The sequence below is a fragment of the Chaetodon auriga genome, chromosome 6 (assembly GCF_051107435.1).
Source record: "Chaetodon auriga isolate fChaAug3 chromosome 6, fChaAug3.hap1, whole genome shotgun sequence".
NCBI classification, from domain to species: domain Eukaryota; kingdom Metazoa; phylum Chordata; class Actinopteri; order Chaetodontiformes; family Chaetodontidae; genus Chaetodon; species Chaetodon auriga.
The window spans coordinates 10,966,899-10,984,856 of record NC_135079.1 but is presented as its reverse complement, the minus strand read 5'-3'; the positions used below and the strand labels follow the sequence as shown (position 1 = coordinate 10,984,856).

The window sequence follows — 17,958 nt, the reverse complement described above, 5'->3', positions numbered from 1 at the left end:
CGGCACTTTAACTTTGCACACCATATTTACAATCTTAATGAGATACCTATAGTTTTTTAAGCTTAAACACCATGGACTACATATGAGAGCTCACCGAAGCGGAATGAGAGAGAAAATATACCTGCTGCAGCAGGTATTTAAAAGGTCCTTTTTAAATAAATAATGCATGTTTGTTTGAGTGGTTTTCACTCCACCACCAGCCGCTGGTGTCTCTTTCATTAGCGCCCACTCTCTTTTTCTGATTGTCGTCCTCTTCTTTCTTCAGGTTGATGCCGGAAATCATGAGTGTCAAGGAACCTCCATCGAGGCAAGCCAAGTGAGTGGCACACACATTCCTGCTTTCCCCTCGCATATTTACCTTCCTGTGTGTTAGCCTATCACGTGATACTGAGTTACTATCACACAGGCACCAGAGAATCACTAACCCAGTATGCAGAAGGTGGTGTGGGTCAGGGACCTCGGGCACAGAGGCGCTCTGTTGAGAATTGTTTGCTTTGCCTGGGTTCCTGGCTCAAGCCTCCCTCCATGTCCCACAACCCCTCACTCCCCCCCACCCTCCCTTTTCCACTCTCCCTCTCTCTCCCTGGCTGGTCCATATGCTCAGAATCTCAGACTAATCTCATCCAGTGCTTTCCAGTCTGCTCTCCGTATATCACTCCTAGTTTGTGGGCTTGTGTTCATGAGAAGTGACAGTGTGGGAGTTTCAGAGGGCTTGTGACGCTGATGTCCAGAGGTGCAGGGGGGAAGATGAAGAGCATGCAGCGTAACCCTGTCTCATCTTCTTGTCATTGCAGTGGAGTGGCAGATAGTGGGAAATTGGACAGCAAGATCAGCGCCAAGGCCCTCTATGGTAAGTGATTGAATAGAAGGAGTAATTTATTGTTGGCCTGGTTCAAGACTTTACATGTCCTTCACATATAATTATACCTGCCCTTGTTTCTTTGGCATGAGCTGCTACAGACTGTTTACAGCTTCCAGCTTGTAATTTAGGAATTTAAACACTCTTACTTGTCAAGGAACAGTTCCATGAAAGCATGCTCACTGTTATTCATTACTCATTATTTGTGTTCTTGCCCTATTGTCCAAAAACAAAATCAACCTTTGGTTTAGTCTGAAATATTACCTGTGTAGCCAAGGCCTGATTGTTGACATCCATTGTTGAGGTTCGTATACTATTAAAAACACATAGATGAACCGCACTGCTGCACTGTATGAAATGTTACTTCATTATGATGAACAAGGGTACTGTAGTTTATTTTGAGACAGTCCCACATACAGCGTCCTGCTGCAATAAATACTCTCTAGTGCACCAAATGTGTACTAATGCACGGCCTGAAATAGTCCCTTCATCAGGAGCAAATCACAAATGGAATACAGTATACAACGCCAGCTTTATCCTTTGATATCTTTCTAAATCTAAGATGTCGAGGTGTGTGGTTCTGCTCGTAATTGGCTCATATCACACAATATTCAATTTGCTATGCAAATGTCAGGAAATCCAGCGCTCTCACTCTGTTGCATGTTGCTGCACAGCCTCTCTGATCTATCACAGTCCTCGCCCCAGAACACACACACACAGTGATAAGAGGGGGGCAAGGTCCTGCTGAGGTGCCTCATCGTGCTCAGGCTGCTGACGCCTCTGTCAGACACTGAGGAACATGGGAGGGAGGCTGGGCTCCTGAAGGGAACATGAGTTTCCAGCTCTGCGCTGAGCCTACATGGCATGCTGGGATTTGTTGTTGGACGCATCAGGCTTTTTGTTGTTTGCCTGCATTTTGTGGTCATGTTTTGTAACCTATATTTGTGTTGTGTGACTTTCAGCCTTTTGCACAAACTTTCATCTGAAGGATATGTTTGTGTGTAGGGCTCCATTTCTTCATGTTGCCGGGCTGGATCGCTGAGGTGAACCTCAGTAATACAGTTATGACATGACATGACATTTTAGTTGCGGCATAGTTGTGCTAGGGTGTGTGTCTGTGACTGAAATATGCCGTGTTATATTAGCAGGGAGTGCAGGGTGTGCCTGTTTTTAATGTGTGGTTGGAACTGGGTGGGGATGCCCATGTCTTGCAGGTGAATAAAAGGCACATTGAAAAGTGGAAAGGAAGAGGCGGACTCTCATTCACCTCGGGTCCTCCCCGAGCTGCCTCAGACATTAACTCACTGGTCCCTGTTGGTGCCTCCTTCCACTCTGCCAACATAGAGGAACATTGTACAGCATGTCATAGGCCCAAATAGAAACCTACACCCAGGTATGACAGCACAACCTGCTCTCATGCTTCGCTGCACTGTTCCCAATTTAGAATGGCTTCAAATGACAGATGATGGTATTGTAGGGATGCAAGATGTTCTCAAACCATCTGACTCTGCACCTTGTTATCTGTGAAATATTTTTGTGCCTCAAGTCATCCAAATATCCACAGGATGCACCCGCTCCTGTGATCTCTGTGAAATATCCCACTGTATGTGTGACCAGACTGTGCTGTTTTTCATTGGCTCGTCTCATCTTGTGTGACAGATGGTCACCACTACCTTCTCACTGCAGGATGGCAGCAGCATGCCTGTCCTCGTCACAGCACTGTGCACCATCCATAACAGTGAGAGATATTTGGATAGATACTGTAGACTGTAGCTCGCTACTTGCTGAATAAACATGTAGAGCAACAGCAGCAATAGTCCAAGCTCAGCTCAGCCCTCTCCGTCATTCACACAATGCAGGGCAGCCCACAAGTGATGCAAATGATGCACAGGTCCACCTACCTGATCTGTTATCACTAGCTTTTAGGTAGAGCAGACAGGTGCCACACCAGACTCATCTTCCCTGGACTTCACACCATCCAGCAGCTTGCTTGAGTTTCTCCGGTTGTGGTTGAGGAACATGTCCATGTCAGGTAAAATGTGTTTGGACTGAGAGCAAATCAGCAGGTGGAAATTCTAACTGAAAGACTTTGATCTTGTCCCGCTCCATTGTTTCTCTTGAATGTCTGTGTATGTGTGTTATTCAGCTGAATGTCTGCGATAGATCCGCTGCTTAGTTTCTGTCAGTCTGCCTTGTTTATGCAGTTCCACTTGCTTCTATTTGTCTGAAAGCAGTGTTATCAGTGACTGAACATAACAAAACAATGGTGCATGTTTGGTCTCTTATTGTTCTTGATACAGAAATGCTCAGTGTAAACCTGTTGTTGTACATTATTGACTCTGTCGTGAATCAGGCCGTGAGCTGTGATCATGTGATAATTTCTGATGACATATGGCCAAATCTTTGTGGACACAGCAACACAGTGTCCAATGAGTGGCCTGCAGTTAGAGAGAGAAAAAATCAGGTCATAGGCTTTTACCAACACAATCACTCAGAGTTATCTGAATGATTGGATTCATTCAGCCTTTTGATGGTGCAATACAGCATTTTGTTCTTCTATTGATCAGTCTAAATGTGTGGGAACTGGTTCGAATTCAAACAGTTTCATGACACTGTATAAAGAAATGTGACTATGTTGGATTCGGGTTAAGTCAGGTTACATATCAGAATTCACTGGGCAGCTATTAGGGTGGTCAGATTGTCTGATTGATCTGGGTCATGTATTGGTTTGATGATCTGCCAAGTAGCCATGTTTATCACTGGTCATTGACTCTGGAGAGCCCTGAGGATCTGCCCATCTGCCCGCTAAGTGGCTCTTATTGCAAGCTGTCGCAGCGCTGTGAATTGATTGGCATAAATGTCAGCCATTAATAAGACATGGGGCGAGCTCCACTTTCAGAACGACACCTGACGCTTGTGTTTCACCTGTGGGGAGCTGAGCAGGAAGGAATCAGCAGAGAGGAAACGGCAGTAACAGGAAAGATGCTTGCTTGCGTCATTCGGACGGTGACGGCGGCTGTATAAATATAAGAATAGAGTAAAATCTCTATCAAACATGATTACAACACAATGTGCCATCAAAAGAGGGATATCAAATATGAGAGTGTACTTTAGCATTTTGTTAAGTGTTAAACAAACATCATGGTTTTTGTTATAATAAAGCAAATTCTTAATAAAGAAAATTGTGACTGAATGTGTGTATGAAGAGAAAACTGGTGTGGCATCAACATGTTGACTCTATTGGGTGGGGGACAGAAAGAGATCTGATATGAGGTCTGGCAGTGATAGCAACATGCTCTCATTTAACCGTAATTGTTACCTGCAGACTATTCACCTGGTAAATAGGTCAATGAGCACACCAGCACACTCATTTAACATCAGCCAGTTCAAAGACAATGGGCCCGGCCAACAGCACATGCAAGCCTGTGAACAGTGCCGTCTTGACAATGGAATTTCAGTAAGTGAGCGCCGGCACTTATAAATGTCATTCTTTATTGGTCTAAACCAGTTTTTGATATCTTGAAGTGGTTTTGAAATTGCTGGTAATTTTAATGGTTTAGTCTTTCTCAAACTTTAAAATAGCTATAATCAATATTTTTATGATATCAATGGGTAAATTGGCAGTTTGAACAGTTAGTTAGTCTCCAGTTAGATTTTTACATACTTAATTTTGCTTTCCGTAGCAGTTCTGTCCATTGCGCCACCAGCTGCTGTGATTATTGTTTCACCTTAAATCCTACCTCCACATTGTTGTCTGACATGCAGTGTATCCGCTCTATTAACTGTGCACCTGTTACCTTCTTTCAATGTTAACTTCGTCTCCACACAGTGATCAACTTACCGAACTGATCTCTGAGTTTAGTTGCTGTCATTAATAGAACATATAAGAATATAAGCAGCAGCATGCCCTATGCATTTATATTATACTTTATAGTGAGTTTCAAATCATTGTTGAGCTGTCTGGACTGCAGCACCGCAGCACCACGGCAGACAGACACAGAGGCTAGCTGGTGAGCATAGTGGAGCATTTAGCGGCTAAAGAGCGAGATACTTCTCTCAGGAGTTGGTAGAAACCAAAAGCAGAGCTAAAAGAGAGTGAATATTGGACTTACATTAACCAGGTTGCTTAATACACGACTCCAAATGAATGATAATGTTGCTTATTGACACACTGCTGGATGTGTTAGTCAGCAACTGTTTGCTGCCAAGTTCACCAAATCAGCCTCAAAGTCTACAATATGTCAATGGTGATCAAATAAATCATAGCTGCAGATTAAAGTCCCCAGGCAGTCATCTGCTGAAGGGAAAATTTCTCCATGCTCACCTTAAATTTGAGAGGTTGTGAAGAGGCAATCATGATGTTTTAACATCACAATGACTTTGGAGGCCAATCCGGTATGCAACCTACACAAGTGTGATGTGGAAACTTGAAACCTCCAGTTTGTGTACACTGACAATGGACTTTTCAGGAATTATCTTTACAGTGTTTTTACCTAAGAGAATTTATAATAGTGTGCCACAGATGAGGAAGTCAGCATGCTGCTGTCGAGAAGAAGTGTCACTGATCCTTACTGTCACTGATTCGCAATAAATGACGTGAAGTTTTAATGGCAGCCTGGCCAAGTTATTATATGGGAGAAAGGGCAAATCTGGCCACATAGACTCTTTGATATAAGATTTAATAATTAACTTCACAAACTGATTTGTTTCCAGTGTATTATTCCTCTGGAAGGACACTTTTAGACACAAAATGGTATTAAAATATGTAATATTAGTATAAGGGTAGTTTGACCAAGGCTGCGTTTCTTTCAGAGAAAAGCCCCTGTAGTTTTCACTGCACTGTAGTAAAGTATACTGTCATTCACCCCACGAAGCAAACATACGTGTCCTTGTCACTTCCTTATTGCCCTGTTGGTCTTTTCTGCTCGCACATTAGTGCTTTAGTTCATCTGTTCACTCTGCTGAAACATGTGGTCCTCAGGTCTGTGTCACCGCTGGCTGTTTATATAGCAGGATACACAGTGAAATCACAGGCAAGACTTGGTGGTTTCTCAGTTTCTCACTTTTAACATCGCTGTTTTCTTGTCAACAGAACAGAGGAAAAAATACTCCAACTCCAATTTTATCATGCACGAGACGTCACAGTACCATGTTGAGGTAAGATCTGCTCTGTTTCTACTCAAAATTAAACTCGTGTGCTGTAATTTGGTGTATTTTAAAAAGTTTTTGAACTAATATGTAGAAAGCTTGTCAAAAGACTTTAAACCCAGTCATTACGATAAAGATCATTTTAGTACCCATTGCAGTGGAATAAGAGTTAATGTTTAATAGTTTCCTTTTACAGAAAAGCTCACTACAAGTGACCCCAGACGTTCCCATCCATTGTGCTATGTGTCATCATTCTGTATTATTTAAACATTTTATTTACTTTTCAGCATAATTTAATGTATTACTATTATTTTGTCTTTAATTCATGCCGTACCTGTTCATCTGCCTTGTCACTGTGGAGGTAAATAAATGCACCAGAGATAAAGAACTCATTAAAAAGAGAATAGATAGCAAATTTTAAAATCTGTATAAAAACAAGGAATTTAAATGTACATGTAAATGTACAACCATTACAGCTCTAGTTTGAATCCAGGTGAGTGATTCTTTCTACACTTTATTGTTAACTATCCCAAAATAACAAAAGGCTTTAAAAAAGGAAAGTAAGTCTTATCTACGGATTTACAATTTTAAAGAGGTCACAGAGCCTCATGTGACAAACCAGATAAAACTAAGTCCCTCTGTCGACTTTAAAGGTAATGGTGCATTGTCCTTTTGACCAGAGATAAAGTCTGACATATTTGTTAATCTCTTGATTATCATCTACGGGAACTCTGTCATAATAAAACAATCAGGCCTCTGATTACAAGCAGTGGGGAGCTGGTGTTGGGAGTGAGAGATGTGCGTCAGGTCACACAGGGCATTGAACCATAACCCGTGTCCGTGCAGATAGGATTTCTCAAACCGCCTCCTCAGTATCACACATGGGCAAGTAATCACAGATAACTGCCAAGCTAGCACCAGCTGCATGCAGAGCCATGCAAGCAGCTAAATTACAGTCTTGATATTAGGTCAAACAGAACAGTAGCTCACACGGCTAAATAATGCCTTCAGCTGAAAGCATTGAGAAAAACAAGTATTTAACTTATTTGCTTTCTTGCTGAGGGTTAGATGAAAAGATTGATATCAGTGTCATCGCTGTATGTTCAGTATGAAACTGGAGCTGGTAGCCAGTTAGCTTAGCTTAGCATACAGGCTGGAAACAGAGGGAAATAGCTTGGCTCGGTCCAAAAGTAACAAAATCTGCCTACCAGCACCTCGAAACTACGGAGGCCCATTTCCACCAATGTGAGGGAAAAAAGAGATCCTGTAAGTCGTTCTAATGAGACACGTCTCAAAATTATGACTAATTGGTGAGCTTTAGATTTCATGGTATGTGGATTTTATATCAGCTTTGGACAGAACCAGGCTAGATGTTTCCCGAAGTTTCCTGCCTTTTTGCTAAGCTAAGCTAAGCTAAGATAATCAACTGCTGGCTCCAGTTTCATATTGAATGGATGTTTCTCTCTAATTCTCTGCAAGAAAATCTGTATGTTTCTCAAAAACAAATACAGCCAGATAACTCGAAACAATATACATTTGAAATTACTGTATGGCCGTCATCCTTTCACAGCATACCCTTAATCCTACCTTCCATGCAGACATTTATTTTAGTTCACATCGTCCCCTTACAGCTAAAAACCCTTCATTTACCAACCCACTTTCCTCTCCTCAGCATCTCTCCACATTCATTATGGACAAGACAGAGTCCATTGCCACAGTGGACGATGCCATCAAGAAACTGGTTCTTCTGGACTCAAAAGACAAAATCTGGACCCAAGAGATGCTCCTGCAGGTCACTGACAAGGCGGTCAGGCTGCTGGACTGTGACACACAGGTACGGCTCCACATCTGCATGCACATCATCAAATTATGTTAACATGCGGAAGAAAGTGGACCGGTCATTTGAGACGAGTATGTGCTTTTAGGTCAACTTATGAGTCACCGGAAGTCACTCTTTACAATTACGCTCTTTACAACAGATTAAACAAACAAGATGTAATTGGTTAATTAGTGAGTTTTAAAGGTGCTTATTACTGTTAGACAGAGCCAGGCTAACTGTTTAACCATACTTTCTTACTCACACACATCTTTTAGGAGACTATTTATAGTATGTTACTGAGGACTTGACTGGCTCAGATAGTATCTTGCTGCTCTCTCTCTAACCGTTCGTCTGTTGTGTTCCTGCAGGAGGAGCTGGAGAACTTCCCTCTCTCCACCATCCACCTGTGTCAGGCGGTCATGAATCAGACGCGGTACCCCTCCGTGCTGCTGTTGGTGTGTCAGGACAAGGACCAGCACAGACCCGACATCCACTTTTTCCACTGTGACGAGGTGGAGGTGAGTGTCAAAGTGAATGTGATGGGCTTGGCTCAGTTTATTACCTTTTATTGTCTGTGCGTGATTGGTTGGCTACGTGTGTCGTGTCGGTTGTAAATCCAAACTGCTGTTAGTGGGTCACCACATCTGATTTCACTGCTGTTGGTGTCTTTGTGCTTGTGTGTGTTGTTTTACTTTTTTTGGGGGGGAAGATCTATAAGACTATAAAATACTGTAAATCAGTATCTCTTTACAGTTCAGAATCACCACCAGTAAGTTCAAAGAAACTTTTCAAGAACGTGATGGTCGTAATAATTTGGCATGGATGACGGCTGAAGGATCTGAATATAACTTAAAAAGCTTTAGAGTATGAATGCAAGGGGTCAGAATCTTAAAGATGAATGTAAATATGGATATAACAGTGTACACTATTGCATTTATTTCACACTTTTGTAAAGCAAGCATCCCAAGTCAATACAAACAAACAAATGGGCAAACTACATCCTAAGACAACATAAAATCAACACAAGGTCTGTTTGTAGTTTTAAAAAGTTTGTAGTTTTAAAAAGTTCCCACTGTTGATGTCTAATGTCTGTAGGAACAACAGAACTCAGGTCAGATTGTTCCTGAATTAATGAACTCCAGTCGGTTGTAGACTTGCAATATGCCAGTAGCATTCCTGTTCAAATAGACCTTAGAATAAGTCGAATCCATCATGAGATGCTATTGTGAGTTTAAAATGAGACATTAAACTGCAGACACTCAGCATTCAGTTTTACATGGTAATATTGCAGTAGGATCTAAGGGGATGAAAGGTGGAGACAGAAACATTTTTCCCTAAATATGACTATGGTGTCAACTGTAAAACTGTATGAACATGTCGGGTTTGACTCCATGTGTCTCTTTTCTCTTTCTTCAGGCTGACATGGTTCATGCAGATATAGACAGTGCCATTGGAGACAACAAACATGGGAAGAAAATGAGACTTCAGACTCTGAAGTGAGAGCAGTGCAGCAGCAGACTCACACACACAAACACACACACACACACACACACAGATGTTATTGCAGTACAGATTGAGGGACATGACTATGACATGTAATTGCTCGTTAGCTAACTTGAAGTTAGGGTGCTGAAGGTTTGGATGCCTCCTCCTCCTCTTCCTCCAGAGTGAACCAGGAGAAAATGAGGCGTCACAGAGAAACAATCCTCCCCCCTCCGGGCCCACAAGCCTCCTCGTCTGCTGCAAAGGGACCAGCGGCAGCCCCAGACTCACTAGGTGAGGATACACTGACAAAAGAAATCACTTTTTAGCACCATTTATTCAAAACTAGATTCTGACAGTAGCTGCATTCACATCATATGTTTTGTGTTTGGATGTAGAGAGACGAGTCTCTGGACAAAGTGAGGCAGAGTCGCATGAAAAGCTGGCCCAGCGCATTGAGAAGGATGTGGTGAGCGTTTGTTATCCGCAGTGGCACCTGTCATTACACTGCACAGCTCCTTTCACTGTCTCATAATGCCATATGCTTCATGCTAAACCTCAGGATTTGTCTCCCTCAGCAAATCCTCAACTGCTGCCTGGATGACATAGAGATCTTTGTGTCGCAGCTGCAAAAGGCAGCAGAGGCCTTTTCTCAGCTCAGCCATCGCAACAAGAGTAAGAAGAATAAGAAGAAAGGACCAGCAGGTCTGTCTCCCTTTCTTCTGATGTGGTGGAACGAATAAAGTGACAATATGGTCATATTGCTCACATTGCCATGTTTGTGTCTTTTTGTGTCCTGTGGCCCGGGACTCTCCTCCAGTGATGCATGTGTGGTAGTAGAGGCCAGTTTGGGGTTGTGTTAACAACACAGAACTCATTACTCAATTGTCTTTGCTGATGTAATATTATTACTTACTCACCTTCCATGAGAGCTGTTCTGGTGTATTTCTGTCATGTTACACCTGCACAGTCTGAAGTACAGTGTTACTGATACATGTTTGAGGCCAAAAATCAGTGTATTTGTGCATGGAGGCTGGCATGAAATGCAGATTAGATGAGTTAAAACTATTTTGATATTTAAAAATCTGTCAGCTTATTAATGGACTAGAGGTATAATAGCATTTTTTTCTTCTAATCTTAACTGTGCAAAGTAATAATATTACTGCAACATGTTGCTGAGTAATGTTTTACCACCAAACGCCGGCAGCAGTGAGATGCTGTGTTTTTAATTTTAACACACCTCGTTCCCTGTGCAGCGACACACACTGCACATGTGACGTGTGACTGACTGTGTCAGGGGCAAACACACATGCTATAAGTGTTGTTTTCCGCACTTCATTTGGTAATAAGAAAGTAAAAGTAACACAAATGTGTGTTGTCCATGACTGCAGAGACAGATGTGCTGAAGGTGAGGAATTCTCTCTGTGGAGAATCAGTTTCTCAACTTTGGTCAGAATCCCACTCGTTGGTCAAATGATTTGAAGACTGATGTATTGATTGCAATGTTTTTGAAATATATATTCTGATTTAAGCATGAAGTAGGTCTCATATATTACACCCATTGTAATTTGGAACTTCCAAACCTCCAAAAATTCAATTTGAAGGAATATCATTCTCAAACTCACATCATATGTGAACTCTGATTTCTGGGGTTGTGAGAATTTAGAGTTGAGAAACCCTGATGTAGCACATTTTTCTTGTACTCTTTGGCCAAGGTGAACTCAATTATCCTTTATTGTAATGCTAACCTTCATTTTCACTGGAGATCTAAGTTGTAAGCTTTAGTGGAGATGAAAAACATCATTTGGGTTTAAGAACCGTGGCCATAGAGTGAAACCTGTGTGCTGTCTGGTAACTGGACTGGTAACTCTGGAGTCTGTGTGTGGTCATTGTTGCTCTGGTTGTTTACAGAGGGCATGCTGACCCTGCGATCCAAGCCCCCCACTGAAGCAGAGTTCATTGATAGCCTGCAGAAACTGAAGCTGGCCTTCAACCTCTTGGTGAGATATCACAGCTCCTAACCTCCCTCGCTCATCACATTCATCATTTTGCCCTTCATCACCTTCTCACTGTGTGTCTGTCGATGTGCCCCCTGCAGGCCAAACTGAAGAAACACATACAGAATCCAAGCGCGTTTGAGCTGGTTCATTTCCTCTTTGGCCCACTGGAGCTGGTAAGAGCTATAAATCTGACGTCAGACGGGTTGATGGATGGATGATGGCTGTCTTACAGGGGATGCCATCATCCTGAACACTTGAATGTCAGCGGCATAAATCCATGTCATTTTAACTCCATGTCATTGGATACACTCAATGTTGACTGAGCCCACAAGAGCATCTGACAGCAATGCACCCAGCTACTTTAACTGTTCAGATGAAAACAGTTTAGCGTTTGCCTTGTCACCATTAGATGTTTGTTTTTACTTATATGGCACCACACCCACTGCCGCTCTACTAAACTCTCACCCGACTGGAGCGACGTGGCTTTCAGCTCTGACTCAGGTCAAGCCACAGTTGCATAATGTTGGTTTCCCAAGCCGCAGTGTTCAGCCACACCTTCAGTATTGCTGGATAGAAGATCACAGAGCTGTGATTAGGCTCTGCGTTTATAAGGTGCACTAACCTCTGGACATGTTAGATTTGCTTGATAGGGCCGAGATAAAGCCAGAGCAATAATATTCAAAGTGGGCTCTTGCGGTTATTAGCTGTTCCCGACAATCAGGCTCTGCACGCACAAGTTCAGTTACATGTGTATTCTGTTTTCAGATGTTTTACAATGTAAATAAGATGCAAAAATCCACATTTTAGTAAATTTAGAAGAGATTAGTATTCTGGGATGCTGCTAGTGCTCATTTATTATTCATGCGTTCTATAAAACACATTGTTGAGTTTCATTTATACCAAAAATACTTTGGCTGGATGTCAACCTTGACTGTTTTTTGAGGATTGGCCAAATATGTAGATATAAAAATGTCTTTTCTCCACATTGTTAAAAACCGGTCTGTCAGTAAGCTTTTGAATGCGTCCACAGGTGCTGCAGAGTTGTGGAAGTCCTGAATTGGTGCGTTCAATAATCTCCCCTCACCTTTGCAAAGACGCTGTGGACTTCTTGCGAGGACATCTCACCCCCAAAGAGATGACCATCTACGAGCTGCTGGGGGATGGATGGACCAAACCCAGGTACATCAACGACTATATTTATATAGCACTTTATTGTACACATACACACACTCAGCCACCATGCAGCATGCTGCTCTGACCATCATCAGCTACTGGACATATGGGTGCATTATTACTGCTGGCTCTGTCTGTACGCATGTGTAGCTTAAAGGTTACCTTTTGACTGTCTTCCTCCTCCTCCTGCAGGGCAGAGTGGCCCACGGATCAGTGCGCTCCTCCTTACTATCCAAAGTTCCGTAATGGCTGGGAGCCACCAGCGGAGCTCTTGAGGACGTCCCCCTGGGAAACAGAGGGACCCACAGGGCCACTGGCCTCTACCCCCAGCCCCAGTTACAAAAAACTACCCACTGAGGATGTAAGGAGTTTGTTTATGAGCCACTGTCTCTGAATATACCAACCATTACGGGCCCGAACCTCTGAAAATGTAACAGTCCTTCTGTCTGTTATTTCAGGCTTATGGAAGTCAGCCCCCAGCCTCAGCAAATGGGTAAGTAATGAAGTCATTCATGTACTCTGCTGTCTCTTTCACACACAAAAACAAATTGTGATGAGAGGATGTGGCATGTGTGTTCACAGGTCTTACAATGGGATGCCCAGCACTCGCAAATATGCCAAAATTCGCTACCACTTTGTAGCAAGGAATGCCAACGAGCTGTCAGTGCTGCAGGATGAAATCCTTGAGGTAAAAAACAACTGACACAAAGATAGAAACATAGTTTATACACTTTTGAACAGAACTCAGATGTGCATCAAAGCGTCTGGATGAGGCAAAGCCTGCAAACATCTCAGCTGAAGCTAAATGTGATCGTGTTCACTGTGAACAAATTGTGAAAATGACAAGTCACTGCCATCGCTGAAGTCATTTCAGCTGCATCCAAGTCATGAGTGTGCGTTACACAAGGCTTGAGTTTGATTACAGTTTTCGGCGCTGTGGAGTGAGATGTGAAATGTGCCTCGTAGGTGATAGAGGATGACAAACAGTGGTGGAAACTACGGAATCGCAGCGGCCAGGCCGGCTACGTCCCATTTAACATCCTGGATGTGGTGAAGATAGAGGAGCCAGAGGGCGTCTTCAATCAGGTGACACACTTTACTATACACGCAGTGCATATATCATACATTCTTTCGCCCGTAAGACTTCTGACAACGCTGTTAGAAACTCATTTCTGAACCTGTTCTGTGGTTATGATTTTTTTTAGTTTTCCCAGGGGCAATGCGATGACATGCCAGAAAGTTTCCAGCATTTCCAGTGTAAAGGCACCATTTTGTCTGACTGACTGTAAACTCAGTAGACCAGAATGCAATGCAGCCACAGGACGTGTTGTGTTTTGAATAGCCTTATTTCAACTTGTTTTATGTTGCACAATATATGTTTGTATCACTTTCATTTACTTCTGCCACATCCATTATCCTTATCCAAACTGCACAAGTTTGGGCACGTTGTCAGGTGGCAGAATGAATTTTGGGAAATGTAGGCAATCGTTAACTTAAGACAGCTCAAGGTTTCTTTGTCACTGTTTTGAGATAAATTTGTTTTATAGCTTGGAAGTGTTTGGTTAACGGTACAAAAGGAGAGACAGGTACAGACTCTTTCTGTCCCTGTCTCTCTGTCACATTTGTGACAGAGTACAGGCATCTTGATAAAGACAATATCCAGAGGTAAACAAGTCAATCAAACTATAAAAAGCCGAGATAAATGACAACGTATAGTATGTACAAGTCATTTTGAACAGCATAGATAAAAGCTAATAAACAGTTTACAATGTAATGATACGTTTGCACACCCGTCTGCGACAGCTTTGTGTGTTAATTGTCTGCATTTCTGACCCTACACATTATTCAGCAGTATGTTCCCACCCTTTCTGAAGGCCTACATTCTCAAAGACATGCACTGCATGTATTCACATTGCATGCAGGTTCACGAACACCCTGCAGCAGCTACTGTGCTGCATGCAGCTGCTCTTCCTGGAGTGAAATACTTTCGCACACATTGTGCCTTTAGCTCCCGGGCAAAATGTATCAGCGAGATGAAAGTGAGATGAAAGACAAACCTGTTTTTTGTATAATACTGGCTGCAGTTGTTTTCTCATGATCTGTGTTTTTATCTGTGTCTCTTGTGTGTGTGCAGCAAAGCTACAAAATGTCACCTCCTGGTTCTTTGAGCCATGGAGACAACTTCAGCAAGGGGAGACACAAAGACAAATGTGAGTGAGCACAAACACAAGTCAGATTTAGGAATTACAGGTTTGTTTCTTATAAAAGCAACTCTCACACGTTGTTCTGACGCCCGCTGCTCCCCTGTTTCTGTGCTGCAGTGATGGATGAGGTGAACAATGAGTTATTGATGATGATCACCGCTAACAAAAACCAGCCGCCCAGGAAGTTCCGTGTGGAGCGACCAACTGTCAGCCATGTACCACTCACCTACGACTCAAAATCAGAGCAGGTGATCGAATGGCTCAACTCGAAAGGTTTCTCAAAACCGTAAGTTACCCACGACACTCATCAATCCAGCAAGTCAAAAGGCCTCCCCACACCTGTTAGTTCTGACTGAAATGTCAGCAAGTATTGTGATATTTGGCTTACATTGTATTGCTTCAGCGTTAGCTAAGTGTCAGGTACGGATTTGTAGATCCACGAAGATGAATCCTACTTACTTTGATGATCCTCTGACTCTTCTTTGGCTTTACAGTCTGTACAGTGTGTGACACCTTCTATCCTTAGACCCTCGATGATGTTAGCATTTAGCTCAAATACCCAAAGATATTTTGCTACTTTGTGCACAAAATCCAACATGTGCAGTGTCAGCAATGTCCCAGCTAATCGGTCCAGATGTTTCAGCTATCGTTACTTTTCTTACCTTGATGTCTGGTGTGTTATACACCTTTTTTATATGTCATGAGGAAGAACAGCTGTAATTAATAACATGCTCAATACTTGGATGGTGAAGCAGACACACCCCAAATAAATCCAGTCTCTATTAATGTTATTGATTACACCTGTGCTTTTCCTGCTCTAACATGCCACAGAGACTGTATTCTTGGATCTACAGCGTCAGTGTACTCACTGGTGGAAATGACATAAAATTCAGAAATATAATGAATTTTTATGTAATAGAAAGTAAATATGTCATCTTGTCTGCAGGACGGTTGATTGTTTGGGGATCCTGACTGGAGCCCAGCTGTTCTCCCTGAACAAAGACGAACTGAAGGCCGTGTGTGGAGACGAAGGCTCTCGTGTCTACTGTCAGATCACCGTGCAGAAAGCACAGCTGGAGGTCAGTCACACGCTTGTGCGAGGTTGCACCCAAACAGGTTGCGCACTTTTAATAAACAAAAGTTGAAGAAAAAGCTTAAAAGCCACAAAAGAGTGATATATGATATGAGTAGTACACATGTCAACTTTCAGTCTTTAAGTGGGAGGGCAAGTAGTTACACTCAGGTATGTAAAAACTGGGGGCAGCTGTCAGGTGGTTGTCAGACTGATAAGTGTCACGCTCATAATGAGGACGGGTGCAGTCAAAAAGTGGGTGTGTACATGGTGTAATGAGGTCAGAACTACTGAGACAGGATTATTAAAAAAATGAACAACCTCCCACATCGTTTGTAACTTTAGAACAAGCAGTTACGCAGAATATAACAAGTACTAAATTACAACGTACAGTAGATGAATCTCATGACACTGTCATTATTGCGAGGATAAGCTTTGTGGCACACTTGTGTATGAGACTTAGGCTTCAACCCAGATTTTAAATCATGAAATAAGTGATTATCTGATGTTGTTCATCAGATGTGTTAATCACTTTGTGTGGCTCTGTTGTATGTGAGGAGACTCTAAAGCAAACCAAAAGAGATCATCACATCATATATAAATAAACTATTCGCAGAAGAAAACAAGAAATGAAGCAATGAGTCCTGACTCAGTCAAAGCAGAGCGGCTGAGAGACGTGTGAGAAATGCTTTGGCGCTTCCAGTCAAAGATGATTAAAGGTCTCGACCTGGATGAGAAGTGTCTGTCCCATATTTCTAAAAATATTTTTGCTCTGAAGTTGATGCTCCTCACTTGCTCTGTTACCTCCTGGTTTTCACCTTTAAGATGACAAGTTTCAGAGAACTTTTACTTAATTTAGTTTAGCTTCCTTACTTTCTTCTTCTTCTTCCTAAGGATCGTTTATCCTTGTCCAACCATTGTGCATATAAAGCTGATTGAAGACTGCAGTAGTTTGCAGTTCCTGATTGATTACCTGATTCATGTCATTTAATCCAAAGAACCTTGAAATCTGTTTATTGTACTTACATAAAAAGCAGTCTGTCGCCACTGATTGTGCATTTTTATGTTTTTATACTGCAGTTATTGAAAGGTCCTTATTGTCTTCTGTTCCAGCTCATTCTACATTTCTTAATGGTAGTATTTTGAAAAGAGAGAAGGAAAAAAAAGTCAAATAAATAAATAAATAAATAAAGCCGAGTCTTGCGTTTCCTTTACAGAAGAGCAGCGGGGACTCAGAGCTGCAGGAGATCATGAAGCGGAGGCAGGAGAGGATCGACTCTGGCGGCACAAACTGAACCAGCATGACCCGTCCAGACGCTTTTGTCTCCTCACCGCTCTCCACCTGCAGCAGCTTCTTAAATCAATCTACAGTACAATATATCGAAATATTGTTCACGTTTATATTTGTATATTTATTTTGTATGGCCCGATGTCTATGTTTTCAGGTGTTTTTCTTATCTAATTATGTCGCTTCTGTTTTCATTGTCTCATTAGATTTTGTTGTTGTATGAGAAGAGGACCATATGAATATATGTACAGTTTTGCGTGTGCGTGTGTGCGCGCGTGTATGCACAACAAGCTTGTGACATACGTGTACGAGCACTGTGGTCGATGTTTGTGCTCATTGTCAATATTGCATCTGAATGACTTGATAAATAAGTAGATCTTAACTATTGCATATCTAAATCTGTGCCAGAAAGTATGACACATTTTCTGATATACAGCCAATTATTTTCACATTACTGTTTACAGGTGTAAGAAATAATAAAACATGCTCTCTGCTGGTCCTCCCAGCAGGAGGACAGCAGAGGCAGTCTCATCCTGGCTGGTAAATAGAGATCAGCAGTCGGTATTAATATGTTGTTGTTATGCTGTTCATAATCAGACATTGTGGTAATCTTGCACCACAGAGAAACTGTCAATAACCCTGCATGAAAATATTGTCAATAATAGTGAGATGCTATCATTTAATGTGTTTTTATGCAGCATGATATTTTGACACATGGGAATATTAAGGAATATGAGATTATGTTGTTCTGATAAGAATAATTAAATGAAGATTTTGAGAAGGCATTCAAGAGGGTTGTAAATATTATGGGGCGCAGTGTTTCAAAAGGCTATAATTAAAAAATACTGCAAATAAATACAACTTGGTAAATGTTGATATCTCATGTTCTGTTTTGTACAGAATTCTTGTGTTT

The 17,958-nt window shown here is 42.0% G+C and overlaps 1 protein-coding gene across 5 annotated transcripts; it reads left to right on the top strand.

Annotated features, from left to right (window-relative positions):
- Window positions 1-280: 280 nt before the first annotated feature.
- On the top strand, window positions 281-17,928 carry eps8l2 (EPS8 signaling adaptor L2). 5 transcript variants are annotated; one of them, XM_076732030.1, is made up of 20 exons: window positions 281-316; window positions 795-850; window positions 5,952-6,016; window positions 7,680-7,841; window positions 8,195-8,344; window positions 9,243-9,322; window positions 9,493-9,602; window positions 9,707-9,777; window positions 9,887-10,013; window positions 11,220-11,308; window positions 11,407-11,481; window positions 12,339-12,487; window positions 12,674-12,842; window positions 12,940-12,974; window positions 13,064-13,169; window positions 13,448-13,567; window positions 14,616-14,691; window positions 14,803-14,971; window positions 15,632-15,764; window positions 16,975-17,928. In XM_076732030.1, the coding sequence occupies exons 1-20, from the start codon at window positions 282-284 to the stop codon at window positions 17,050-17,052; spliced, it is 2,055 nt and encodes a 684-aa protein (XP_076588145.1). In that variant the 5' UTR covers window position 281; the 3' UTR covers window positions 17,053-17,928. The 5 variants fall into 5 exon arrangements, with proteins under 5 accessions (XP_076588145.1, XP_076588144.1, XP_076588146.1 ...); XM_076732029.1 differs by lacking the exon at window positions 281-316 and having other exon boundaries at window positions 395-850; XM_076732031.1 differs by lacking the exon at window positions 281-316 and having other exon boundaries at window positions 597-850; window positions 9,887-9,983.
- Window positions 17,929-17,958: the final 30 nt, after the last annotated feature.